The sequence below is a fragment of the Cherax quadricarinatus genome, chromosome 47, assembly GCF_038502225.1.
Source record: "Cherax quadricarinatus isolate ZL_2023a chromosome 47, ASM3850222v1, whole genome shotgun sequence".
NCBI lineage: Eukaryota > Metazoa > Arthropoda > Malacostraca > Decapoda > Parastacidae > Cherax > Cherax quadricarinatus.
Genome location: NC_091338.1, coordinates 34,741 through 62,112, shown reverse-complemented (window position 1 = coordinate 62,112; position 27,372 = coordinate 34,741). Strand labels below are relative to the sequence as shown.

The following is a 27,372-nucleotide window of genomic DNA, read 5'->3' as shown; positions in this document are numbered from 1 at the left end:
AAAAATAGAGTATTTTTTTCTAAACATTATAGGCTAAACAAAAAAATTTTAACGTCAATACTTACCGAGATATGGAGGTGTGAAATTTGCCAAAATTGAACAACATATGGTAACATCGCCGACTGCCGTCACCCGGTATTTTTCTATTTACTTTTTTATGTACTATTTTCAATTTTTTTTAAATTTTTCTTTTTCTGAGTAACTTTTATGGCCTCTGAGGCCAACATGATCAGTATTTTGTAAGTTATTTCTTTTTCAATACTACACAATAAGGGCGTAAACACTGTTGTCATTATTTTGTTTACAGAAAATATTTACACAAACAAACAATATGAAATGTTGTTTATTACTATTTTTCTATATTTTATATACACATATACAGTCACAGGACATGTTTCTAGAAGTTCTGCAGCCTGTGGAACTCTTTGAAACATGGTGTCATGCACAGTGGAGTTTTGCACTCCTCACACATAAAACGAGTGTCTCTGCGTTGTCGTGGGCGTTTTTTTGTATGTGAACAGACGTAACACCTCTTCTGAGCCTTTTTCTTCAAAGCAGTAGCAGGCAGTTTTACCAGGAAGTGATCACCATGCTTCAGACGAGCAGGTAGTTGTTGATAATTTGGTGGGCGGTCAATTGCAGGTGCATTTCCTTGGTACTTGAATACTATTTGTCTGATGACAGACAAACAGAATTCGCCGTACTGTGGTTTGTTTCTGGTGCTCATCTTATACATATTATAAGCATTGAGCATGGAAATGTCCAGAAGATGGAAAAACAGTTTGATGTACCACTTATAACTCTTGCGAACACAATCAGCAAACCCAATCTGCATGTCACATTTGTCCACTGAACGCATGTTGAAGGTGTAATCAATCACAGCTGCAGGTTTTAGAATGGGTTCATTTCTCTCTCTATGCTGCCTGCCACTGTCTGCCATTTCATTAGGGTGAATTGATGACAACAGTGTGACATCTCGTTTGTCATGCCACCGAAATGCCATGATGTCATTGGCAGCAAACGCCTGCACCTCACCTCTGCGAGTGCCAGCATCAAACCTGGGCATATGTTTTCGATTTGCACGCACTGTGCCACACACATCTGTCATGTTCACTCGCAAAAAATCACTGAGTGAGGGGCTTGTGTACCAGTTATCTGTATATAATATATGCCCCTTACCAAGGTATGGTTCTATCATTGTTCGAACCACATCACCTGAGATGCCCAATAACTTCCTGGTATTTTGCAATGTATAACTTCCAGTGTACACAATAATATCCAATACCAGACCATTGTAACAATCACAAAGCACAAACAACTTTATACCAAAGCGTTTCCTCTTGCTTGGTATGTACTGCTTGAAAGAGAGTCTTCCTTTGAACAGAATCAAAGACTCGTCAATTACAAGCTTCCTGAAGGGATAAAAATGAGTACTGAATTTCTGTTTCAGATACACAAACACATTCCTAATCTTATATAACCTGTCAGTTCTGTCAGGCCTGGTTTTATCTGAGAAGTGAAGCATACGTAACATTAGCACAAATCGATTCACTGGCATTATATCACTGAAACCTGGTGTTGCAATCAGGGGGTCTGTTGACCAGTATGATTTCACTTTGTGCTTATACACATGTGGCATAAGCATTATTGTGGCAAAGAAAAGATACATCTCAGCCACAGTTGCCTCCTTCCATTGGTGTAGACGTGATTTTGGTGAAAGTATTGTGTTTGCCATGGTGTACTCGTAGTATGTGTTGCTTTCCATGACAATACTTTTCATCAGTGGTTCGTCAAAGAATAACTCGAAACATTCCAGTTCAGTGGCATTGTTCCCAAGTGCACAAGATGGCTGTATTCCACTTTGGCTGCCATCAAACTGGTGGGGATTTGGAACAAAATTGACAGCTTCCTGCCAATCCCAGGTGCGGTCTGCTGGTGGGTACTGGACAATGACAGGTGGTTGTGGTTGTGGAGGTTGTGGTTGTGGAGGCTGGTGTGGTGGGGGAGTGGGGGATGGTGGCCTTTGTTCTAGATCAGCTGAGGCAGCGGTGTGGCTGGCAGCGTGGGTGGCAGCATGGCCCACTGCTGGTGCCTCACCGCCGGCACCACTACCACCACGCACATTTTCCATCCCAATTGCAACAGTATCTTCGTCATTTTCACTGTCTGTTCCTGTTGTACAGCCACGGGATGTACTCCGAGATACACTCCTTCCCCTTGGTATAACATATGGCACACTTCCAGAGCGCATATATCGTCGTATATACTGACGCTTCACTGGGGAATATTGCACTTCACTATCACTACTGGAACTAGTTTGAAGAGCTTGTAGTTCATATTCACTATCACTATCATCACCCATGCTCTCATCTGAGTCTGGGATTTGGGAAAATAGAAGTTTCCTCTTGGGTTCTGGAACAACTGAACGTGAACACGAGGGCCCAGCACCAGAGGTGGAAGGCTGAGGGTCGTCTGGGTTTTCTTCACTATTACTGATATTATGGTCATTAGTTTCGGTCAAAACCTCACTAAAACCACGAAACTCATCTTCACTGGCACTTCCATCACTATTAGAACTGTCACTGGGGAACAAAAGTGTCCCAATTCGCCGAGGAGTGAGGAGCTTCTTACCGCGAGGCATGGTGGACATTGTTTACTAAGAGGGCATTCCCACAATGCACCACTGGGTCCCAGATTTTTTTTCTACCGCGCGCACTGACCACGCAGACCCATTCTCTCACACCTAGGCCTATCAGCCTTTTCGCGCGAGATTTGAGGCCGCTAGAATTTATGCGTACTAGTACGTCAAAAACCCCTACGCGTAAGACGTACTAGTACGACGAAAACCCTCAAAGGGTTAATAATAAAAATAATAATAAGTTGCTTTTTTTTTTTTTTTGTCCTAAAAGATATTTGAGCCTATCCATCCATTTTGGGTCATTTCTATTCAATCTATTTTCTTTGTACGGGATAAAGGTTCTTTGGGCAGCATGTAGAAAACTCACATTGATAGCTCTCTTCGTTACCCGTCTACAGATGATAAGTGTTCTCTAAGCCCATTGTAATCTGCTAAGTGAAAATCTGGGACTGTTACTGAGTTATCCCTGCTATTATACTTCCATTCAATGCTAAAGGTAATTGATTTGTGGTCACTTGCTCCAAGTTCCTCTGAAATTTCTAAATTATTAACAAGTGATTCCTTGTTTGCCAGAACCAAGTCAAGCAGGTTATTTCCACTTGTATGTTCTGTCACAAACTGCTTCAAAAAACAATCCTGAACTACTACTAAAGAGTTATTAGATTCTAAACTCCATCAAAAAATTCCAATCAATCTAACTAAAGTTAAAGTCTCCTAGAATTACAACGTTATCGTGTCTTGTGTCCTCCCACAGTGGTCTTCCTTGGTCTCTATCCAAGTTTGGATAGGATATCACGCCTAAAATCAATTTTTCGTGCCTCTGAAAATTCTGCCCAAACAGACTCAGTATGTGCTTCAGATTTTATACCCATTTTTATGCAACAATTTAAACGATGTTGGACATAGTGCCACCCCACTCGCCTTTCTGTTACTTCTGTCTACTTGGAACAATTTAAAACCTTGAATATGACATTCAGCAGGCATGTCCCTATTTTTCGTATTAAACCACGTATCGGTTATGGCAAAAACATCAATGTTACCCGCGCTTGCAATTAATCTCAATTCATCATTCTTATTAGTATAATACAATTAGTATAATATTAGTATAGTAGTAGGTTGGTAGACAGCAACCACCCAGGGAAGTACTACCGTTCTGCCAGATGACTGTGAAACAGAAACCTGTAACTGTTTTGCATGATGGTAGGATTGCTGGTGTCTTTGTCTCATAAACACGCTAGATAACAGGGATATCTTGCTACTCCTACTTACACTTTGGTCACATTTCACAGACACGCACATGCATATATATATATACATACATCTAGGTTTTTCTCCTTTTTCTAAATAGCTCTTGTTCTTTATTTCTTCTATTGTCCATGGGGAAGTGGAAAAGAATCTTTCCTCCATAAGCTATGCGTGTCGTATGAGGCAACTAAAATGCCGGGAGCGATGGGCTAGTAACCCCTTCTCCTGTAGACATTTACTAAAAAGGAGAAGAAAAACTTCATAAAACTGGGATGCTTGAATGTGCGTGGATGTAGTGCAGATGACAAGAAACAGACGATTGCTGATGTTATGAATGAAAAGAAGTTGGATGTCCTGGCCCTAAGCGAAACAAAGCTGAAGGGGGTAGGGGAGTTTCGGTGGGGGGAAATAAATGGGATTTAAACAACTATAGGCCAATATCAAACTTACCATTGCTATCCAAAATCTTTGAGAAACTCGTGCACAGGAGACTATATTCATTTATAACAGCACAAAACATACTCAACCCCTGTCAATTTGGATTCAGGAAAAATAAAAGCACTAATGATGCAATCATAAAAATGCTAGATCTGCTTTACACAGCATTGGAAAATAAGGAATATCCACTAGGAATTTTTATTGACCTAAGAAAAGCTTTTGACACAGTAGACCACGGCATCCTACTCCGCAAACTTGACCATTATGGTATAAGAGGCCATGCGCTTGCATATTTCAAATCTTACCTTACTAATAGGTATCAGTATGTCACCATTAAAGACACAGCATCAACAACACAGCCACTTGATACTGGAGTTCCGCAGGGAAGTGTTCTTGGTCCCCTGCTCTTCCTCATATACATCAATGATCTTCCAAACGTATCTCAACACCTGAACCCCATTCTCTTTGCTGACGACACGACTTATGTCATCTCTCACCCTAATCTTGCCACCCTCAACACCATTGTTAATGAGGAGCTGATCAAAATATCGACTTGGATGACAGCCAATAAACTTAGGCTTAACGCTGACAAAACCTACTACATTATGTTTGGTAGCAGAGCAGGAGATGCGCAAATTAACATTAAGATCGACAACACTCTAATTGCCAGGCACAATGAGGGCAAATTCCTAGGCCTATACCTCGACAACAACCTGAACTTCAGCACCTATATCCAACACATAACCAAAAAAGTATCCAAAACGGTTGGGATCCTCTCCAAGATATGATACTACGTGCCGCAAACTGCCCTTCTCACACTATACCATTCACTTATATATCCATACCTCACCTATGCTATCTGTGCTTGGGGTTCAACTGCAGCAACACGCCTAAAGCCAATAATCACCCAACAAAAAGCCGCAGTAAGAATAATCACTAAATTACATCCCTGGCAACACACCCCCCCACTCTTCATAGATCTAAACTTACTCCCTGTTCAGTACATCCACACTTACTACTGTGCAATCTACATCTACAGGACCTTAAATTCCAATATTAACCCTGACCTAAAACGCTTTCTTGATAGTTGTGACAGAACCCACAGGCACAACACCAGACACAAACGTCTCTTATGACATTCCCCGTGTCCGACTAAACCTTTACAAAAATTCAATGTATGTCAAAGGCCCTAAAATCTGGAACACCCTACCTGAAAATTCTAAAACTGCAGACTCATTCATCACCTTCAAAACTACCATCAGAAAACATCTTATCTCCCTGATACACCCTGTCAACTAATTATACGAATACCACCTGGTGGTTCACACTTACACTCGCTCACCCATTTGACCATAAACAGAAATATCAACCTCAATCTCAAAATAATGAATCTTAACTAGTCATAAGTTGGCCTGTGATACTCCAATACTGAAACTATGTATAGTGCCAAAACAAAAGCATTCACATTGCTAAACTCACAAACTAGTATTTAGTCACTTAGCCATAATACCAACTTACCTCATAATTTTGTAATACAGTGGACCCCCGGTTAACGATATTTTTTCACTCCAGAAGTATGTTCAGGTGCCAGTACTGACCGAATTTGTTCCCATAAGGAATATTGTGAAGTAGATTAGTCCATTTCAGACCCCCAAACATACACGTACAAACACACTTACATAAATACACTTACATAATTGGTCGCATTCAGAGGTGATCGTTATGCAGGGGTCCACTGTATTTTAAACTTAAGATTTAATCTAAGTCTGCCCGAAATGCCTAGCCATGCTAGGTGTTCTAGTGGTACACTTTGTAATTATTATTTAACTACATGTAAACCACACAATAACCAAATTCTGTAAACTCAGCATTGTAATCCTTATAGAGAATAAACTTTGAATTTGAATTAAATCTGGAGTATCTGAGAGAGTTAGAGCTAAGGAAGGGGTAGCAGTAATGTTGAAGGATCAGTTATGGAAGGAGAAAAGAGAATATGAATGTGTAAATTCAAGGATTATGTGGATTAAAGTAAAAGTTGGATGCGAAAATTGGGTCATGATAAGCGTGTATGCACCTGGAGAAGAGAGGAATGTAGAGGAGAGAGAGAGATTTTGAGAGATGTTAAGTGAATGTATAGGAACCTTTGAACCAAGTGAGAGAGTAATTGTGGTAGGGGACCTGAATGCTAAAGTAGGAGAAACTTTTAGAGAGGGTGTGGTAGGTAAGTTTGGGGTGCCAGGTGTAAATGATAATGGGAGCTCTTTGATTGAACTTTGTATTGAAAGGGGTTTAGCTATAGGTAATATGTATTTTAAGAAAAAGAGGATAAATAAGTATACAAGATATGATGTAGGGCGAAATGACAGTAGTTTGTTGGATTATGTATTGGTAGATAAAAGACTGTTGAGTAGACTTCAGGATGTACATGTTTATAGAGGGGCCACAGATATATCAGATCACTTTTTAGTTGTAGCTACACTGAGAGTAAAAGGTAGATGGGATACAAGGAGAATAGAAGCGTCAGGGAAGAGAGAGGTGAAGGTTTATAAACTAAAAGAGGAGGCAGTTGGGGTAAGATATAAACAGCTATTGGAGGATAGGTGGGCTAATGAGAGCATAGGCAATGGGGTCGAAGAGGTATGGGGTAGGTTTAAAGATGTAGTGTTAGTGTTCAGCAGAAGTTTTTGGTTACAGGAAAGTGGGTGTGGGAGGGAAGAGGAGCGATTGGTGGAATGATGATGTAAAGAGAAAAAAGTTAGCATATGAGAAGTTTTGCGAGGCAAGGCGCTGTCACCATGCCTGTTATAAATGACTGTAATTCCTTTTAGAAACATCGTACAAGGATAATAATTATACCAGAGTGTAGCCAGAAAGTTCAGCTATTTTTTGGTACCAATAACTCAATTTTCGCATTTTTTCTATTTTTTTTTTTACTCCGTGCTCCGAGCTTGGACGACTTCTTAAAAACACTTGAAATTTTGGAGTTTCCAGACATAATGGAGAGACATGGTGCTTACAGAGCTCACAGAGAATGTAAACAAACTGGGTGGGGGAAGCCATATAGCGAGTTTTGATCATAATTTGAAATGTCCGTATTAGCGGAAACCTGTAAAGCGGGGCCCTACTGTATGTATTTTCAATCAGATTAATATTGACATTTGTAAGAAAGAATGAATATGCATTTTTGGGTGAGGAAATCCAACTACGTGATTTTGAGCAACATCCTAAAGTTAGTTTTCAAGACAAAAGAAAATGAACAAAGCAAAACAATTTGTGAATCAACCTATTCATGACATGCCCTGAAAGAAAGAAAAAAAGGTACTGTATAATCAAATCCCTTGAATTATGAAGCTCATAAATTTGGCAGATCATCTGACCAGTTTTTCTACTCTACATGATTGACAAATAATTTTGGTAGTGTATTCTGATTCATGTTATTTTAGGGTCCTCCTCCTAGCATTTAGGTATTAGCATTTTTACAATGCCCATTTGTTTTGATTGTGCACAATCCCTAAACAGATAACCAATCTTAGGCTTTTCTGGAAAATGCACTTGCTGAATTATTTTTATTTTTTTAACACTGGCCATTTCCCACCAAAGTAGGGTGACCCGAATAAGAAGAAACATTTTCACTTGCTTCATCACCATCTTGCCAGAGGCATGCCTATTTTACAGCTGAGATGCCCCTCCAAACTGCAGTATCCCCACCCCTTCTTAAGGGTGCAGGCACTGTACCTCCTACCTCCAGGACTCAAGTCCAGCTAACTGGTTTTCCTGAATCCCTTCATAAATTTTACTTCGTTCACACTCCAACAGCACATCGTTATAAAAGCCACTTGCTTCCACTCCTATCTAACACTCGTGTGCCAGTTGAACGTCCAAGCCTCTCACGTACAAAACCTTTACCCCCTTTTTCCTTCCTTTTCCTAAAATGATCCCTACCATTCTTTCCCTCTGATGGATTTATATTTCCTCCAAGTCATCCTATTTTTGTCCATCCCCTCAAAATGTCCAGCAATCCCTCCTCCAGCCATCTGGATAATACTTTTATTGTAATGCTGTACCTCCTAACCTCCAGACTATGAATTCTCTTCATAATATTCACATTACACATTATCCTCACACCATTTATCACATATATTTCCACTGCTTCCAGCCTCCTTGCTGTAAAGGTTAACACCCATGTAGGAGTGTTGGTACCATTATATTCTTGATAGTTCCCTTTTTGCCTCCATGAATAATGTTTTGTCTCCACAGATGCCTCAGTGCACTACCTACTGTTTTTACCCTCACCACTTCTGTGGTTCACCTCATCTTTCATAGACCCGTCCACTGACAAGTCTTCTCCCAAATATCTTAACACATTCACTTTTCCATACTCCTTTTCAGTCTGACATCCAATCTTTCATTGCCTAAATTTTTTGTTGGATTTTGTTGAAAATACTACCACTAAATTTCCCAGGCTTAAATCACACTGGAGATTTCTTATGACTGTCAATATTAATGAAGCTAGTGCAGTTTTTCAAGAGATGGCTTTTGGAACCAATATGAGCACAAATCTTAATTAAATGAACACCATTTAGTACTGTAGTACAGTAATGTCTTTGCTGTTTCTGAATTTCCTGCAGCCTCTAGGAACAGTGCCAGTATTAACCTGTAGTTATATAGCTAGTTTTGCCTAAGCTATTGATGTCTACTAAAACTTGTAAAAATCTTTAAACAGCATTTTTATGGTACATGGCTAGACCCTGGAGTACTTGGACCTCCACCCACTGCATATATATATGAACAAAGTGTTGCCAAGCAGGAAATGTTCCCAAATGTATCAGTTGCCACTCATAAACTAGAATTTCATACCAGAAAACTGTTTAACAGGGTCTGCATGTAGAGGACAATGTAATTTTATGCAGTATGTATATTTTAAATTATTTAGTACTTTTATTGGTTGACTATATGAAGTGATTTCCACTGCTCTTTATGCTGTTAGATACATTTCTACATGCTGATTCTAATGTTAGATTGCCATCTTTATTCACAGTGCCAACACAGAAGTTAAAAGTGAATGCTCTGGAAAGACTGCAAAAGAAGTGAAGTCGCCCATAAAGGAAGTAGAAGCAAACTCCAGAGTTAAAGCAAATGGTGAAGAGCCAGAGATATCCAAAGAAAAAGAGGAAAAAGAGGAGAAGAAAGTAGTGGACAAGGGAAATGAAGAAAAGGAAAAACCAGGAACTCCAATGGACAGCAGTAAAGAAAACAAAGAGGAGGTAGTAGAAAAAACTAAAAAAGCAGATAATGCAGAAAAGTCAAAAGAATCTGTACAGAAAGATGAAGCTGTAGAAAAGCTAGAGAAGTCTGAAGGCCCAAACAAGCTGGAAAACACACAGGAAACAGAAACTCCAGAACAAGTGGAAACAGCAGAAAAGCCAGAGGTGGAGACAGAAGAGAGAGAAAAAAGTGTAAAAATAGATATGGTAGAGAAAATAGATAAAACTAGCAAGACTGAATGTCTGGAAATGAGAGAAGAGTCTGAAAGTGTTGAAATGGCAGAAAAATCTGAATGTGTTGAAATGGCAGAGAAGTCTGAAAGTGTTGAAATGGCAGAGAAGTCTGAAAGTGTTGAAATGGCAGAGAAGTCTGAATGTGTTGAAATGGCAGAGAAGTCTGAATGTGTTGAAATGGCAGAGAAGTCTGAATGTGTTGAAATGGCAGAGAAGTCTGAAAGTGTTGAAATGGCAGAAAAGTCTGAAAGTGTTGAAATGGCAGAAAAGTCTGAAAGTGTTGAAATGGCAGAAAAGTCTGAAAGTGTTGAAATGGCAGAAAAGTCTGAAAGTGTTGAAATGGCAGAAAAGTCTGAAAGTGTTGAAATGGCAGAAAAGTCTGAAAGTGTTGAAATGGCAGAAAAGTCTGAAAGTGTTGAAATGGCAGAGAAGTCGGAAAGTGTTGAAATGGCAGAGAAGTCTGAAAGTGTTGAAATGGCAGAGAAGTCTGCAAGTGTTGAAACTGCAGGGAAGTCTGCAAGTGTTGAAGAAACTGCAGGGAAGTCTGAAAGTATTGAAGAAACTGCAGGGAAGTCTGAAAGTATTGAAGAAACTGCAGGGAAGTCTGAAAGTGTTGAAGAAACTGCAGGGAAGTCTGAAAGTGTTGAAGAAACTGCAGGGAAGTCTGAAAGTGTTGAAGAAACTGCAGGGAAGTCTGAAAGTGTTGAAGAAACTGCAGGGAAGTCTGAAAGTGTTGAAGAAACTGCAGGGAAGTCTGAAAGTGTTGAAGAAACTGCAGGGAAGTCTGAAAGTGTTGAAGAAACTGCAGGGAAGTCTGAAAGTGTTGAAGAAACTGCAGGGAAGTCTGAAAGTGTTGAAGAAACTGCAGGGAAGTCTGAAAGTGTTGAAGAAACTGCAGGGAAGTCTGAAAGTGTTGAAGAAACTGCAGGGAAGTCTGAAATTGTTGAAGAAACTGCCGGGAAGTCTGCAAGTGTTGAAATTGCAGGGAAGTCTGAAAGTGTGGAAATTGCAGGGAAGTCTGAAAGTGTTGAAATTGCAGGAAAATCTGAAAGTGTTGAAATTGCAGGGAAGTCTGAAAGTGTTGAAATGACAGATATGTGTGAAGATGTTGAAATGGCAGACAAATCTGAAAATGCTGAAGGGACTGATAGGTCTGAAAATGCTGAAGCAACTGATAGGCCTGAAAATGCTGAAGCAACCGATAGGTCTGAAAATGCTGAAGCAACTGATAGGCCTGAAAATGCTGAAGCAACCAATAGGTCTGAAAGGGCTAAAGCTACCAATAAGTCTGAAAATGTTGAGACCACAGATAAATCTCAGAAGGCAGAGACTGGAAAAGTAGATGTCCCGGAGAACAGAGAAAAGCCAAATGCGCCAGAAAATACAGACAACACAGATGTACAGGACAGTGACAAAACAGAAAAGCTAGAAAAAATGGATAAGACAAATGATCCGGAAAAGACAGACAAAACAGAAGAACTAAAGAAAACTAACGTGTTAGAAGAGTCAAAAATAATGAGAGAGACGGATGAGGCAGAAGATTTGGAAAAATTCGGAAAGACTGACAAGGCAGAGTCCACAACAGGGGAGCCAAGAAAGGAAGAGAAGCCAAAAGGGGGTGTGGAGAAAGTAAAGACAGAAGACTCGGAGGAAGAAAAAACTGGTGTAGCTGTAGAAGAAAGAAGCAGGCAAACTAAAGATGTATCAGAGGACAAAAGCGGATCTACAGTGGAAGCAATGGAGACAAATGAAGATGAAGAGAAGGTTTGTGCTTGATAGGAATTGTCATGGCATATTATGTACCAATATTTTGAAGAATTAATTTAAAAATGCAGTTTTAAAAAATAAAGCAATCCTTTATTTCATCTGTTAGGAAAGTGCCGACTCAGCAATGACGAATGGACATAGTGAAGAGACGAATGGTGTTGCTAATGGTGATTCTGGTAAGTTGTGTAAATTGAAGTGTTTAGAGTAGGGTATTTTGAAAACAACTTGTCAAGAGATAAAGATATGTTCTCAGAATTGTTTGTGATAATCAAAACTGCCTCCTGGCATTCTTGTTTCCTAGGCATTCAGGTCTTATTGTAAGTACCTAAGCTGTCATTTATTTCCACTCCCTTATCCAAATTGTTCCACTTTTCAGTTATCCTTATGGCTCTTTAGCTTCCAACAGTATCTCTTTGTTTTTGGCCCCTTAACCCCTTGACTGTCACAACCCCCAATCCTGAGGTGTCTCCTGGTGTCGCAAAATTTAAAAAAAAAAAATATTTTTTTCTTATGAAATGATAGAGAATCTTTTCCCGATTGTAATGACACCAAAAACACGAAATTTGATGGAAAATTGACGGAATTATGCTCTCGTGAGGTTAGCGACCTCGGCGATATTTACAAATCGGCGATTTCGCCCACTTTGAGCCCTATTTTTGGCTAATTCCGTTGTTCCAGTCGACCAAACTCATAGCTATTTCTTTAGAACTCCATTTTTTCTATCGATTGAGTACAGAAACTGCCCATTTACCGATTTCAACTACCCAATAATGTGGTCAGAAATTTGCAATTTGGCCAATTTCACGAAAATTAAAAAATATGACAATTTCAAAATAAGGTCCAGAATGAACAATGCAGACATTCCTGGCTCTAAAAATAACATTTTCTTTGTTCATCAGTCATGTCTCCAGGCCCCTCTGATATTACTCTTGCTTTCTGTTTTGAATTTTTATTCAAACAAAAAATGGAAGACATTATTATGCAGACTACTGCAATACTGTAATAATTGTATAAATAACATCAACCCATTCATGACTGCATATTAGAATGGCTAGTTGGACATTTATTGGACAATGACATCATTTGTTTACTTTTGAACATTGGCAAAAATCAAACAAAAATCTTTTTATAGTAAAATCAATCAAAATCACCTCTATTTCTATAATATGTTTTCCATTCTATCAAATGAGACCAAGAAAATGAGAATACAACCATAAATACTATACGAAAATAGACCACAAAGTCTGCATTTTAATTAAAAAAAAAACGGAGTTTTTTTTTTCTCATTATGCACTGCGTGCTCCAGGATTTTTTTCATATGGTGCACACTGACCACACAGACCCATTCTCTCACATGTGGGCCTACCAGCTTTCTCCTGCTTGATTTGAAGCCGCTAGAATTTATGAGTATATATATGTCAAACACGGTACCTCGTAAGACGTATATATACGGCCGCGACAGTCAAAGGGTTAATTCACTCTTATCTGCTGTATCAATCCCTTTAAAAGTTTGGTACATATACTTCTCACTTGGTCATCGGGCAAGGATGTTCGGTTCAATGTTTTCAGATGTGGGTAACTGGGACACATTTTCATGTTTTAGGAATGAAAAGTAGATATAAAAATTAATGAAACTGAATTTTTAATGTGCCTTCACTTTGCCTTTGTTGTTTAACCCTTTCACTGTTGAGACCTCCAGAATTAACCCTTTGACTGTCACAACCCCCAATCCTGAGGTGCCTCCTGGTGTTGCAAAATTTAAAAAAAAAAAAATTATTTTTTTCTTATGAAATGATAGAGAATCTTTTCCCCATTGTAATGACACCAAAAAAAAAAAAAAAAAAAAATTGATGGAAAACTGACGGAATTATGCTCTCGAGAAGTTAGCGACCTCGGCACTGTTTACAAATTGGCTATTTCGCCCACTTTGTGCCCTATTTTCAGCTAATTCCATTGTTCCAGTTGCCCAAACTCATAGCTATTTCTTTAGAACTCCATTTTTTCTATCGATTGAGTACAAGAAACTGTCCATTTACCGATTAACTACCTAATAATGTGGTTAGAAATTTGCAATTTGGCCAATTTCACGAAAACTAAAAAATATGACAATTTCAAAATAAGGTCCAGAATGAACAATGCAGACATTCCTGGCTCTAAAATAACAATTTCTTTGTTCATCAGTCATGTCTCCAGGCCCCTCTGATGTTACACTTGCTTTCTATTTTGAATTTTTATTCAAACAAAAAATAGAAGACTTACTATTATGCAGACTACTGCAGCACTGTAATAATTGTATAAATAACATAAACCCATTCATGACTGCATATTAGAATGGCTAGTTGGACATTTATTGGACAATGGCATTATTTGTTTACTTTTGAACATTGGCAAAAATCAAACATTTCCCCCTACTTTGAGCTCCACTTCTAGGTTCTTTTTATAGTAAAATCAATCAAAATCACCTCTATTTCTATAATATGTTTTTCATTCTATCAAATGAGACCAAGAAAACGAGAATACAGCCATAAATACTATACGAAAATAGACCACAAAGTCGGCATTTTAATTAAAAAAAAAAAGGTCGGAGTTTTTTTTTTCTCATTATGCACTGCGTGCTCCAGGATTTTTTTTAAATGGTGCACACTGACCACACAGACCCATTCTCTCACATGTGGGCCTACCTGCTTTCTCCTGCTTGATTTGAAGCCGCTAGAATTTATGAGTATATATACGTCAATCACGGTACCTCGTAAGATGTATATATACGGCCGCGACAGTCAAAGGGTTAATGTAGTTCCTTGTTGCAACAAGGAGGCAGAGATGTGTCTGAGGATAACTTGTGGTGTGAATATTATGCAGAGAATTCATACTTGGAGATTAGGAGGTGTGGGGTTACTACTAGTATTATCCAGAGGGCTGAAGAGGGGTTGTTGAGGTGGTTTGGACATTTAGATGGGACATAACAAATTAGGATGACTTGGAAGGCATATAAATATGTAGTGGAGGGAAGATGGGGGTAGGGGTCATCCTAGGAAAGGTTGTAGGGAGGGGGGATGAGGAGGTTTTGTGCGTGTGTGAGAAGCTTAGACATCCAGCAAGCGTATTAGGAGTGAAGGCAAGTGGTTTTCATGACCTGATGTGCTGTTGGAGTGTGAGCAAGGTAACATGTATGAAGGTATTCAGGGACACTGGTTAGCTACATTTGTGTCCTGGTGGTGGGAAGTACAGTGCCTGCACTCTTGAAAGATGGGTGGGGATATTTGCAGTTTTGAACTGTAGTATCCTTGCCCCTGTGGCAGGACAATGATGGAGTGAATGTCAATATTTTTTTTTTTTTGGCGAGGGGGGGGGGCTACTTTGGTGGGAGACGGCCTGCACTCTGAAGGAGGGGTTTGGGATATTTGCTGTTTAGAGGGGGCATCTAAACTGTCGTATCTGCATGCCTCTGTTAAGACTGATAGTGTAAATGATGGTGAAAGTGTTTTGTTTTGGTCTTCTACTTTGCAGGCTATGGATTCTCTGTATTATGCACATTGACCTTAGACATGGCATCTACACTGCCTCCATCCTTCTTGTTTCAGCGTGATTCACACCCATATAAGAGTGTTAGTATAATTATTCTCTCATAAATTCCCCTTTTTGCTTCCATGGATAACATTCTTTGTCTCCAGCCTCCTCGGTACTCCACTCGCCTTTTTACCCTGATCAGTTCTGTGATTCACCTCATCTTTCATAGACCCATCTGCTGACAAAGTCCACTCCCAGATTTTTTTTTTTTCAGCAAGTCGGCCGTCTCCCACCGAGGCAGGGTGACCCAAAATGAAAAAATCCCCAAAAAGAAAATACTTTCATCATCATTCAACACTTTCACCTCACTCACACATAATCACTGTTTTTGCAGAGGTGCTCAGAACACAACAGCTTAGAAGCATATACGTATGAAGATACACAACATATCCCTCCAAACTGCTAATATCCCAAAACCCCTCCTTTAGAGTGCAGGCATTGTACTTCCCATTTCCAGGACTCAAGTCCGAATATATTCACTTCCTCCATACTCCCTTCCTCCAGTGTGACATCCAGTCTTTCATTACCTAAATTTTTTGTCATCTTTATCACCTTGCTTTTTCCTACGTTCACTTTTAAGTTCCTTCTTTTACATACCCTTCCAAACTCGTTCACTAACCTCTGCAACTTACCTTCAGAGTCTCCCAAAAGCAGTGTCATCAGCAAAAAAAGCAACTGTGACAACTCAAACTTTATTAGTTTCTTTCATCTCTTAACCTTACTTTTATGGTCGGTCCCATAGTACTACAGCTTTGAAGCCCGGGTTGGTCCCGTATTTCTTCGCCATGAGCTCAGCTCATTCAGATAAGCCGTGTGCGGTAAATTTGGGCCTAGATATGAGGGAATGGGTCTGTGTGGTAAGTGTGCACCTTATAAAAAAAAATTCCTGCAGCAGGCAGTGCATAATGGAAAAACTGCAACTGTATTTTTGATTTACAACAGCAACTTTGTTGTACTTGTGGTCTCATATGATAGAATGGAAGATATATTGAAATGCTGTACAGGAAATAACTGAAATACTGTACAGTAAATAAAAATTTAACTGCCTCTTACCTGTCAGAGGAGAGCTAATGGCATACTGGATGCAGGAGGGTGGGGGGGGGGAAGGGGGTATGTTACTGCTTGGAAGGAGTGCCTCCTATTAATATGTCGGGCAGCTGTCCTTCTGGTGTTGTTTCTCTTCTTTGTCTCTTTTCACCACTAGCATCTTGTTCTGGCTCACTGGTTCTTTGTCTAACTAAAAACCTGTCCAGTGAGATTTGTTTCAGGCTCCATTTGAAAACTTGTCATAATTGAGACATTACACTGTTGTATATGTTGGAGAAACGGATGGCCACTTTGTCTGGATGGTATTTTTCAGCAGACTCTTGCACTTCATGCCATTTACCACACATTTCCTTGACAAGTGCAATGGACACATCATCCCTTCCCTCTTCCTCTGATGACAGTTACTCCCCCTCAATATGTTGCTGCTGCTTCTGAAGGCCTACAAGTTCTTCTGTGGTGAGTTCAGTTCTATGTTTTTCCACCATCTCCTCATCTTCAGCCACCTCTAGACCTAAGGTCTCCCCAGGGGTACAATATCCTCTACTGGCTCAGGCTCGCCTTCAAAGCCTTCAAAATCCCTGGCTGCCACAGTCAGGCCACAATTTCTTCCATGCTTACTGCATGGTCCTGGAAGACACATTCTCCCAGGCTTTGTCTATAAGCCTCATGTGGGTGAGGATATTGAAATGGTCCTTCTAGAACTCCCTGAGGGTTAAATTTTTTTCTGAAGTGATTTCAAAGCACCTTTTAAAAAGTGCTTTGGTGTAGTTTCTTGGAATTAGAAATGACTTGCTGGTCCATGGGCTGGATGAAAGGGGTGGTGTTAGGAGGCAAGACCTTCACAGTCATAAAACTGAACTCCTCCAACAACTCATTTTCCAAGCTTGGAGGGTGAGAAGGAGCATTATCCATAAGTAAAGGGCCCTGAGTGGAAATCATTTTTTAATATGGGGCTTTTTGACAGTGGGAGCAAAGACCTCTTGAACCCACTCAATACAGAATTGTCTTGTTACCCAAGCTATTGTGTTGGCCCTCCACATTACAGCAAATTTGTTTTTCATAACAATGTTCTTAACAACTTGTGGATTTTAAGAAAGATAAGCAGTAAGGCCTTCACTTTTGAGTCCCCCACTTGCATTACCACACAGTAACAGAGTGAGCCTGTCTTTCAGTGGCTTGTGTCCTGGCATTAACTTTTCCTCTTCAGTTATGTAGGTCCTCATGGGCATTTTCTTCATGAAAAGGCCTATCTCGTCACAAACACTTGTTGGGGAACAAATCCCTCAGCCTCTATGTATTCTTGAAATTCAGTAACACTTCAACAGCCACTTTGTCAGCACTGGCAGCCTCCCCATGCCTAGCCACACGATGAATGCCACTTCTTTCCTTAAAATTATCTAACAAACCTTTGCTAGCCTTGAAGCATTGAGCTTCAGCACTTGTTCTGTTTCTTTTTTTTTCCAGAAGGCCATCATTCAACTGCCTAGCTTTTTCATGAATAATGCCGTCTGCAAATCAACAAGTTTTTCAACCTCAATAATTTGTGGCCTTTGCTTTGATATCACTTTCACACCTTTTGCAAAGTCAGCTGCTTTAATTTTTTGTATTTGGCAGTGTCGGGCTAATTGTAGACTCTGATTTACCTAAAAATTTTGCTATATCAACCACATGGAGCCTATCTTCGTACTTTCTAATGATGTCTTTTTTAAACTCGACAGTGCTTCTTACAACTTTTCTTTTTGCTTCCATTTTGCTTACGTCTCTTTGTCCTTCAGACCCATGATGGCGTATCTCACTAAAAAAAAAATTGCACCAAAACTATAAAACAAAAAATTTCACAAGATCCACAACAAATGCTCAAAAGATGTTTACAGAATGTGAGTGAGTGAGCATGTGACCCGAGCTATTCACGTCTGTTGACATCCGAGAGAACATATAAAAACCAGGACATTTTTTCTCAAATTCCTCGTTCAAAAACTGATTTGTTTGGACAAGTAACACAATCAACAACTGTGGTTCCTCAGTATTACAGAAATAAGAGATGATTTTGATTGGTTTCAGGACTGAAATTGAGCTCGAAATAGTGGAAATGTTCGATTTTTGCTGATATTCCAGGGTAATCAAATTATGTTGCTCGTCCAATACATGTCCAACTGGTTGGTTTGATGTGTCCACAAATATGCTGACATTATTTATGCAATTCTTACAATAATGCAGTAGTCTGCATAACAGTAAATCTTTTATTTTTTGTGTGAATAAAAATTCAATACTGAAAGCAAGCATAATACAGCCTCTTCTCACTTAACGACATACTCGTTTACCAATGACTTGTACTTACAACGGGCTCTCGGATCAGTATGCATACCTAAAGTATATTAGAGCTGATTTTCTCTATTCTGTTCATTACACTACTGTATAAACATTTAAAAATATACACTGTACTAAAAATGTTATAAATGGTGCAAAGGTGACATTAGAACAATATAAAAAATGGTTGACAAACCTATTACCATTATAGTATGCTCCTTGCTTAGCAACGAATTTGTTTGCTGACTTGGTCTTAGAAACGGAACTCTGTCGTTAAGTGAGGAGAGGCTGTATGGTAGAGGCCTGAGAATATGATTAAGTGAGGAAGTGTTTTAGTGCCAGGAACGTCTACATTGTTTATTCTGGACCCTATTTTGAAATTGGCAATTTTTTAATTTTGTGTGAAATTGGCCAAATTACAGATTGCTTGTCACTTTATTGGGTAGTTGAATTTATTAACCCTTTGAGGGTTTGTCCCATAGTTTTATGGCTTTGAAGCCAGGGTACAAGCTGTAGAACTATGCCATAATTCTTACAGCTTCAAATTTAGCATTAGCAGGCTGGTAGGCCTACATCTGTATGGTCAGTGTGTGCAGTAAGCAAAAAATTGGGGCACCTGCATTGCATTGTGGGAACGACATCTCAGTACGCCTTGTTCATCATGCCTTGTGGCAAAGAAGCTCTCACTCCCCGGCGTATTGGGAATCTTTTGCTGGTGCGTCTGTCACGTTCAGTTGTACCTCGTCGCAAGAGAAAACTAATATTTTCGCATGGCTAGGCCTCGGATTTGAGTGATGGTGATGATAGTGACATGGACTTAGATTTTATTGCTCTTGATGATCATTCAAGTAGCAGTAGTGAGGAATCATATTTGCCAGCGAAGCATCGGCTTATACGACACTGCATGTGCTTGGATAGTGTACCATATGCAGTTCCAAGGGGACAAAGTTGCATCCTGTGGCCCTACACCTGGAGTAGACAGTGAAAGTGATGTGGCTACAGTTGGAATGGATAGACCACATGCGTCAGTAGGTGGTGGCGGTGCCACGGGCATGTGATACTGGGCTGGGACCCAAGCTACTGACTCAGCAGGTCCAGGTCAAAGTGCATCATCATCCAGTCCCACACCACAACCTGTGCAACCACAACCAGCTTATGATGTCCAGTACCCACCAGCAAACCACATCTGGGATTGGCAGCAGAATCCCAATTTTGTTCCCATTCCCCATCAGTTTGATAACAGTGGATTCCTGCCATTTTGTTCTCTTGGAAACACTGCAAGTGAACTGCAATTCTTTGAACTATTCTTTGACCCGTTCTTGATGGAAAATATTGTCAGGGAAAGTAACAAGTATTTTGATTACACCATGGCAAATACAATGATTTCACCAGTAAAGACTCCACCGGTGGAAGGAGACAACTGTGGAAGTAAAACATTGGAAGATACCAGGATGTTATTGGGTATTTCTGGTGATGTAGTGAGAATGATGATGGGACCATATCTTGGTAAAGAGCATACATTATACACTAGGGCCCCGCTTTACGGCGTTCCGCTAATACGGACATATAAATTATGTCCAAAATTTGCTATACAGCAAGCGGTCTTTCAAATACAGCGCACCCCACCCGGTTAGTTTACATTCTCCATTACCACACCTATTATGTCTGGAAACTTTCCAGAATTTCAAGTGTTTCAACGTTATTGCGTATTTTATATGTACTCTGATAATTATACTTATGTGTACCTGTACCTAAATATACTTACACACTGTGCTAGTGTACAGGTACACGTTAAAATCGCTAAGTGTCTCTACTCATGACGCCAATACTACATAATAATAATCACTCTTGGGCACATTAAATATCTTATTTTACATTAATATAGACATTTTCATTAATCCATCTGATATTTTCCTCAAAATTATATAAGAAACCCATTACATAGCATATAAACATGATACATGCACAGAATAAAAATTGACGTAAATATGAGATTTGTTTACAAAGCGGCTGTGTAGGTAGTGTCGGAAGAATTACATTTTCTTTAGTCAAACACTGGGGGATAACTAGAAAAAATTACTTTCATATGCCTTCACTCTATATATACCAATTCACAACCCTTGTGGGTTTAGCGCTTTTTATGATGATAACTTCATTCGCTCTAAAAATGGTGTGTTGCATGAGAATGGGAGTGTTGCTGTTTGTTTATTCTGTACTAGTACACAATGTAAGAGTATTTGTATTGAGGTAATTATTATTATAAAAAAATATTGTAAGGTAAATGTTTTACAAACTCTTACAAACGTACGTGAATGAACTAAAAGTAGACACACATTAATATGCATTTATTTCGCCTGACCAAGTGATTGCCCACTACCTGTTCGGTTTGTGTTCTTACATTGTCTGAACTCTGTGTCTCGTTCTCTCTCTCGTTTACTCTTTCATTAACTAGTTGGCACTCAGTGACGATGGCGGCTGAGCTTAGCTGTGATAAGAGGAGGAGTCGTAAGTCTCTTGCTTTAAGCGCCAAGTTAAAGGATAATGGTGTGCCATTCTGATTATATTCAATAAACACCCTGCCACTCGCCTCTCACACATTAATATTTTAAGGTAAGTAATAAGTGTACTCTGTGTGTATCTTAACCTTTTATTGTGTTTTTAATGCCTATTTCTATTGCTAACTTAAATTAGTGTAAACTTGTTGTCTGGCATTTATTGCACATTTTATATGTGCTATGATGATAATACTTGTGGACCTGTGTGGTAACCGGGCAGAGGGACAACAGCACGTTTTCTCTGGTCAGGCACCAGAGAAAACGTGTATGAATCTGCGTTTGGCCCAGCCACTCCCCCACTCTGCTTTTGTTTATGATTTTTGGCATGAATTATTCATTATGTCTCCCCTCGTTTATAATGGCATCTAAAGGTAGTTGTTAGAAACGATTAAATTCAGTGAACAAGGTATGCCGACGCTAATATGGCTCTGGGCCACAGTGTAGGTAGCCGGCAGATGTAGCCCAGGCGGGCTACACCTACCGGCTACATACACTGACTTCCTACAAATAAATGCTACTCGCCTCTCTTCCTACATTAAGACTACACATATTTTAAGGTAAATAATGAGTGTACTGTATGTGTATTTTAACTCTCTGGGCTGTTTTAAATATCGTATATTAAGTATGAGATGGGGAGCCAGGGCTACCTACACCTGACTTCCTACAAATAAGTACTACTCACGTCTCGCCTTACATTAAGATTACAAATACTACTTTAAGATAAGTAATGAATGTACTGTGTATGTATTTTACTTTGTGTTTTTTAACCCTTTGAGTGTCGACAGGCCCTCTCCGAGACTCGTTCTCAGGGTCGGCCAAATTTAAAAAAAAAAATTTCTTATGGAATGATAGAGAATCTTTTCCCGATCATAATGGCACCAAAAGTATGAAATTTGATGGAAAACTTACTTAATTATGCTCTCGCGAAGTTAGCGGTCTCGATGATGGTTACGCATTGGCGATTTTGCCCACTTTGAGCCCTATTTTCGGCCAATCCCACTGTACTAGTTGACAAAAATCATAAATATTTTGCTTTAACTCGATTTTTTCTATCGAATGAGTACAAGAAACCACCCGTTTACCAATTTCAACTATCCAGTAAAGTGGTCAGAATTTAGCAATTTTGCCAATTTCACACAAATTTCAAAAGATGCCAATTTCCGAATAGGGTCCAGAATAAACAAGAAAGACATTCCTGGCACTAAAATGATGAGTTCTCTGTTCGTTAGTCACATCCCCAGGCCCCTCTTATATTTCTTTGGCTTTCCACTTTGAATTTTTATTCTTACAAAAAATAGAAGATTTACTGTTATGCAGACTACTGCATTAGGGTAGAAATGGTATAAATAAAATCAGCGCACTTGTGAAAGAATATTAGACTCACCAGTTGACGTGTATTGGACGCTCGGCATTATTTGTTTACTTTTGATCTTTCGTAAAAATCGAACATTTCTGCTATTTTGCGCTCAATTTCAAGGTACTTTTCATAGTAAAACCAGTCAAAATCATCTCAATTTCTGTAATATGTCATCCATTTTCTAAAAAGAGACCAAGAAAACTAGAATACAACAATAAATACCATACGAAAATACAGTGCAAAGTCGCTGTTTTATTCCAAAAACAGGGTCAAAGCTTTTTTTTTCTCATTACGCACTGTGTACTGCAGGATTTTTTTATACTGTACACACTGAGCACATAGACCCATTCTTTCATATGTAGGCCTACCAGCTTTCTCTCACTAGATTTGTGGGTGTTAGAATTTAGGCGTACTAGTATGTCAAAAGCCCTGGGTCGTAAGCCGTACTAGTACGGCCGAAACCCTCAAAGGGTTAATGCCTAGTTCTATTACTAACTTAATATAATTTAGTGTAAACTTGTTGTCTGGCATTTATATGCATTTATAAATGGAAAAAATGGCGTTCTGCTTTCCTGCGATAGCCTGGAACCTAGCCCGCCGTATAAGTGGGGCCCAACTGTATACTGATAACTGGTACACAAGCCCCTTACTGATTTCTTGCATGTGAACATGCCAGACATGTGGCACAGTGCATTCTAATCGTAAGTATATGCCCAGGTTCAACACAGGCACTCAGTGGCGAGGTGCTGGTGTTTGCTGCCAATGACATCATGGTATTATGATGGCATGACAAACAAGATGTCACATTGTTGACATCCATTCACCATAATGAAATGAAAGACAGTGGCAAAGTGGATAGTGATGAATGAACCTATTCTAAAACCAGTGACAGTGATTGACCACACAGAACATGCGTTTGGTTGACAAGTGTGACATGCAAATTGGCTTTGCCGATTGTGTTCATAAGTTACAAGTGGTACGTGAAGTTTCTCTTCCATCTCGGGGACATTTCAATGCTCAATGCATATAATATGTACCAAATGAAGACCGTCAACAGATCACCGTATGGGGAACTTTGTTTCTCTGTCATCAGACAACTAATAATCAAGTACAGTGGAATCTCGGCTTATGAATGCCCTACCATGCTAATTTTTCAGGATACGAACAGTCCTTTGCTACCTTTGATATACCTTTGAAGAGTTTTGAGAGAGTATCTACTCTGAGCTCGGCCATGGGCCAAGCTCGTCTGGTGCTTGCCTGGTGAACCAGGCTGTAGCTGCTCGAGGCCCACTGCCCCACATATCCATCACAGCCTGGTTGATCTAGCACCTGGTGAAGATACTTGTCCAGCTTCTTCTTGAAGGCTTCTACACTTGTTCCAGCCAGTCGCTCGGTCAATTTTTTGCTTCTGGATACGAACGAAATTTCAGGATGCAAACTTCCCCCTCAGGGGAGGGTCCTCGGTGAGGGGATCTTGATCAAGGGAACTGGATCTGCTCTAGTTCCCTAAATTAATAATAATAATTATTATTATTATTATTATTATTATTATTATTATTATTATTATTAAAGAAGCACAATACCGTGACTGGAACGATACACAAATAACCCGCACATAGACGAGAGGAGCTCCTCTCTTCTATGTGCAGGTTATTTGTGTATTACAGTGGGCCCTCGACCAACAATGGCATCGTATAACATTAAATCCGACTAGTGATACATTTTAGTGCAAAATTTTTGCCTCGACTAGCGCTAAAAAACTCGACCAACGCGATTCGTTCCGTTTGAGACGCGTCCACGTGTGGCCTGCGCAGTGTTTACAAGCCAGCCACTGCGGTCGCATCCAGACATACAATCAGAACATCATATTATCACAGCGTTTTTAGTGATTGCACCTGCAAAATAAGTCACCATGGGCCCCAAGAAAGCTTCTAGTGCCATCCCTGTGATAAAAAGGGTGAGAATTAGTATGGAAATTAAGAAAGATTTTGAAGGGTTTGGGGCTAACCCTGAGATGCCTATGCCAGTTGTGGAATCCATTGTGTCTACTTCAGAGATTAAGGAAATGTGTGCAAAGTGGGTTGAACTGCAAACCTTTATGGATGAAAATCACCCTAACACAGCTATTGCAAGCTGTGCTGGTGACTATTACAATGACAATGTTGTGGCCCATTTTAGACAAATCGCAAAGGAACGGGAGGTACAGAGCTCTATGGACATACGTTGTGCGACAGAGGTCCAGTGACTCAAGCTGGTCCTAGTGGCATTAAAAGAAGAAGGGAAGTAACCCCGGAAAAGGACTTGACACCTCAGGTCCTAATGGAGGGGGATTCCCCTTTTAAACACTAACACCATCCACACACCCCTCCCATCCCATCAGTCATCACCAGATCTTCAATAAAGGTAAGTGTCATGTAATTGTTCATGTCTTCTTCAGTTTGTGTGTATTAAAATTAATATTTCATGTGGTAATTTTTTTTTTTTCAATACTTTGGGGTGTCAGGAACGGATTAATTTGATTTCCATTATTTCTTATGGGGAAAATTAAATCGACTTACGATGAGCTCTCTGGAACAGATATTAGCGTCATTTTCAACTATTTTGTCATGGCTCCTAAGAGCAGGAATTCCGCTGTAATAGATTAATGGCAATTCAGTTAATTTAAATGAGGAAAATTGACTCTGCATACAAACAAATCAGGATACGAACAAGGTCACAGAACGGATTAAATTCGTGAGCTGAGGTTCCACTGTACCAAGTCACAATACCTATACAAAACCGTCCACGAACTGATCACCGATTACCCAGTTGTTTGAAGCGGGAAGGTGTTTACTTCCTAATACAGCTTCCTTCAGCTAAGAAGAAATGGGCTCAGAAGAGATGTGTTGTTTGTTCACAAACAAAACGACGGCCACAAAAACGCAAACACACTAGGTTTATGTGCGAGGAATGTAAGACACGACTGTGCATGATGCCTTGTTTCAAAGAATTCCACAGACTGAAGCAGTTCTAGGAATATGTCCAGTGACTGTACATACATAAATATATAATAGAACATTACTAATATACAACATCTTTGCATGTTTTTTGTTGTCAAGTTTTGTAAACAATATAATGAAAATATTAGTGTTGTTGCTGTGTTGAATATAACAATTGTACATGTATACATTATGCATTATATTGGTCTCACAGGCATTAAAAGTTACTGGAAAAAATATTAGAAAGTAAAATAAAAATAAAATAGTAAAATAAAAAAAAATGGGACTTTATGGAAGTTGCTGCCACCCAGTCATTGAGGGTCAACTTCACACCTCTATATCGCGCTAAGTACTGATCAGAATACAGTGGAACCTCAACTTGCGAGCACATCCACATGCGAGTTTTTCCAAATACGAGTAGTCGATGGGTTAATTTTTTTATTCCATACACAAGCAAAATTTCCATAAGCGAGCAGACCTCAAGGCAGGTTCCTTGACACTGGTGAGGGGCTCTTGCTCTTGATCTAGGGAATTGTATCTCATTTGTTTGTGGACTATCTTATTGAAACTTGGGCAAGATGCTTCTTAACCTACGCCGAAAAGTACCTTGAAATTGAGCTCAACGAGGGAGAAATGCTCGTTTGCTTGACTATGTTCAAGAGTAAACAAATGACATCACTGTCCATTCCAATATTTATTTATTTATTTATTTATTTATTTATTTATTTAAAAATTTGAGCACACATACAGAGGTACAACAAATACAGGTAAGAGCAGTATGCCAAAGCCACTTATACTATGCATAGCATTACGGGCTGGCTTAAAATTAACTTAAGATTAACTAAGCAATGATGAAATCAGTGATAAAACATTAATGTAAACAGGTTACTATAAAGCACAAGTGAGTATTACAAAGACAGGTCATATGGTTGTATGCATTGTTGTACATTCAGTAGAATGGAGTATTCTGTTAGGTAGTGTATTTAAAAAATAATAAAGTTAGATTGGGTTTTAGGTTTAACATTTATGTGATATAATTGTGAGAAACATTTAAGATATACAATTTATAATGTTCAGTTATTCAGTATTTATTTGGTTTTGGGTGAGTAAGTGATCTTTGAGAAGAGACTTGAATTTATAAACAGGTAGTGTTTCTTTTATATTTACAGGTAATGAATTCCAGATTTTAGGGCCTTTTATGTGCATTGAGTTTTTTACATAGTGTGAGATGGACACGAGGAACATCAAAGAGTGATCTGTGCCTTGTGTTATGGTCATGTGTTCTGTTGAGGTTGGCAAGGAGATGTTTGAGGGGAGGGTTAATATCAGAGTTAAGTGTTCTATGTATGTAATAGGTGCAGTAATAAGTATGGATGTTTTGTATGGTGAGTAGGTTTAGTGTATTGAATATTGGTGGAGTGTGCTGCCTATAGTGAGAATTTGTTATCATTCTAACTGCAGCCTTTTGTTGGGTAATTAGTGGTCTGAGATGGTTACTTGTTGTTGAGCCCCATGCACAAATTCCATAGGTGAGATAGGGGTAAATAAGAGAGTGATATAGGGCCAGGAGGGCTGACTGTGGAGCATAGTACCGTATCTTCGATAGTATGCCTACAGTCTTGGAAATTTTCTTAGAAATTTGTTGTATATGTGTATGAAATTTGAGTCTATTATCAAGGTGGATTCCTAAGAATTTTCCCTCTGTTAGCTTTGTGATAGGTGATCCGTTTATCATTATGTTAAGAGGGACATCTGTAGCTCTATTACCAAACTGAATGAAGAAGGTTTTGTCAATGTTTAGTGTAAGTTTGTTAGTCCTCCTCCAGGTAGATATTTTCTGTAATTCGGTATTTACAGTATTGGCTAGCGTGACTGGGCTCGGATGGGAGAAGACGTATGTAGTGTCATCTGCAAATAGTGTGAGTTTGAGTAATTGTGAAGCATTTGGTAGGTCATTTATGTATAGGAGAAAGAG

The 27,372-nt window shown here is 39.3% G+C and overlaps 1 protein-coding gene across 2 annotated transcripts in view; it reads left to right on the top strand.

Annotated features, from left to right (window-relative positions):
• LOC128696589 (uro-adherence factor A) overlaps window positions 1-27,372 on the top strand; it is an 82,903-nt gene that overhangs the window by 27,584 nt on the left and 27,947 nt on the right. For both annotated transcript variants that reach the window (XM_070094647.1, XM_070094648.1), the window contains exons 2-3: window positions 9,360-11,583; window positions 11,693-11,762. In XM_070094647.1, the coding sequence (XP_069950748.1) occupies window positions 9,360-11,583; window positions 11,693-11,762 (2,294 nt within the window). The remainder of the gene's footprint in view (window positions 1-9,359; window positions 11,584-11,692; window positions 11,763-27,372) is intronic.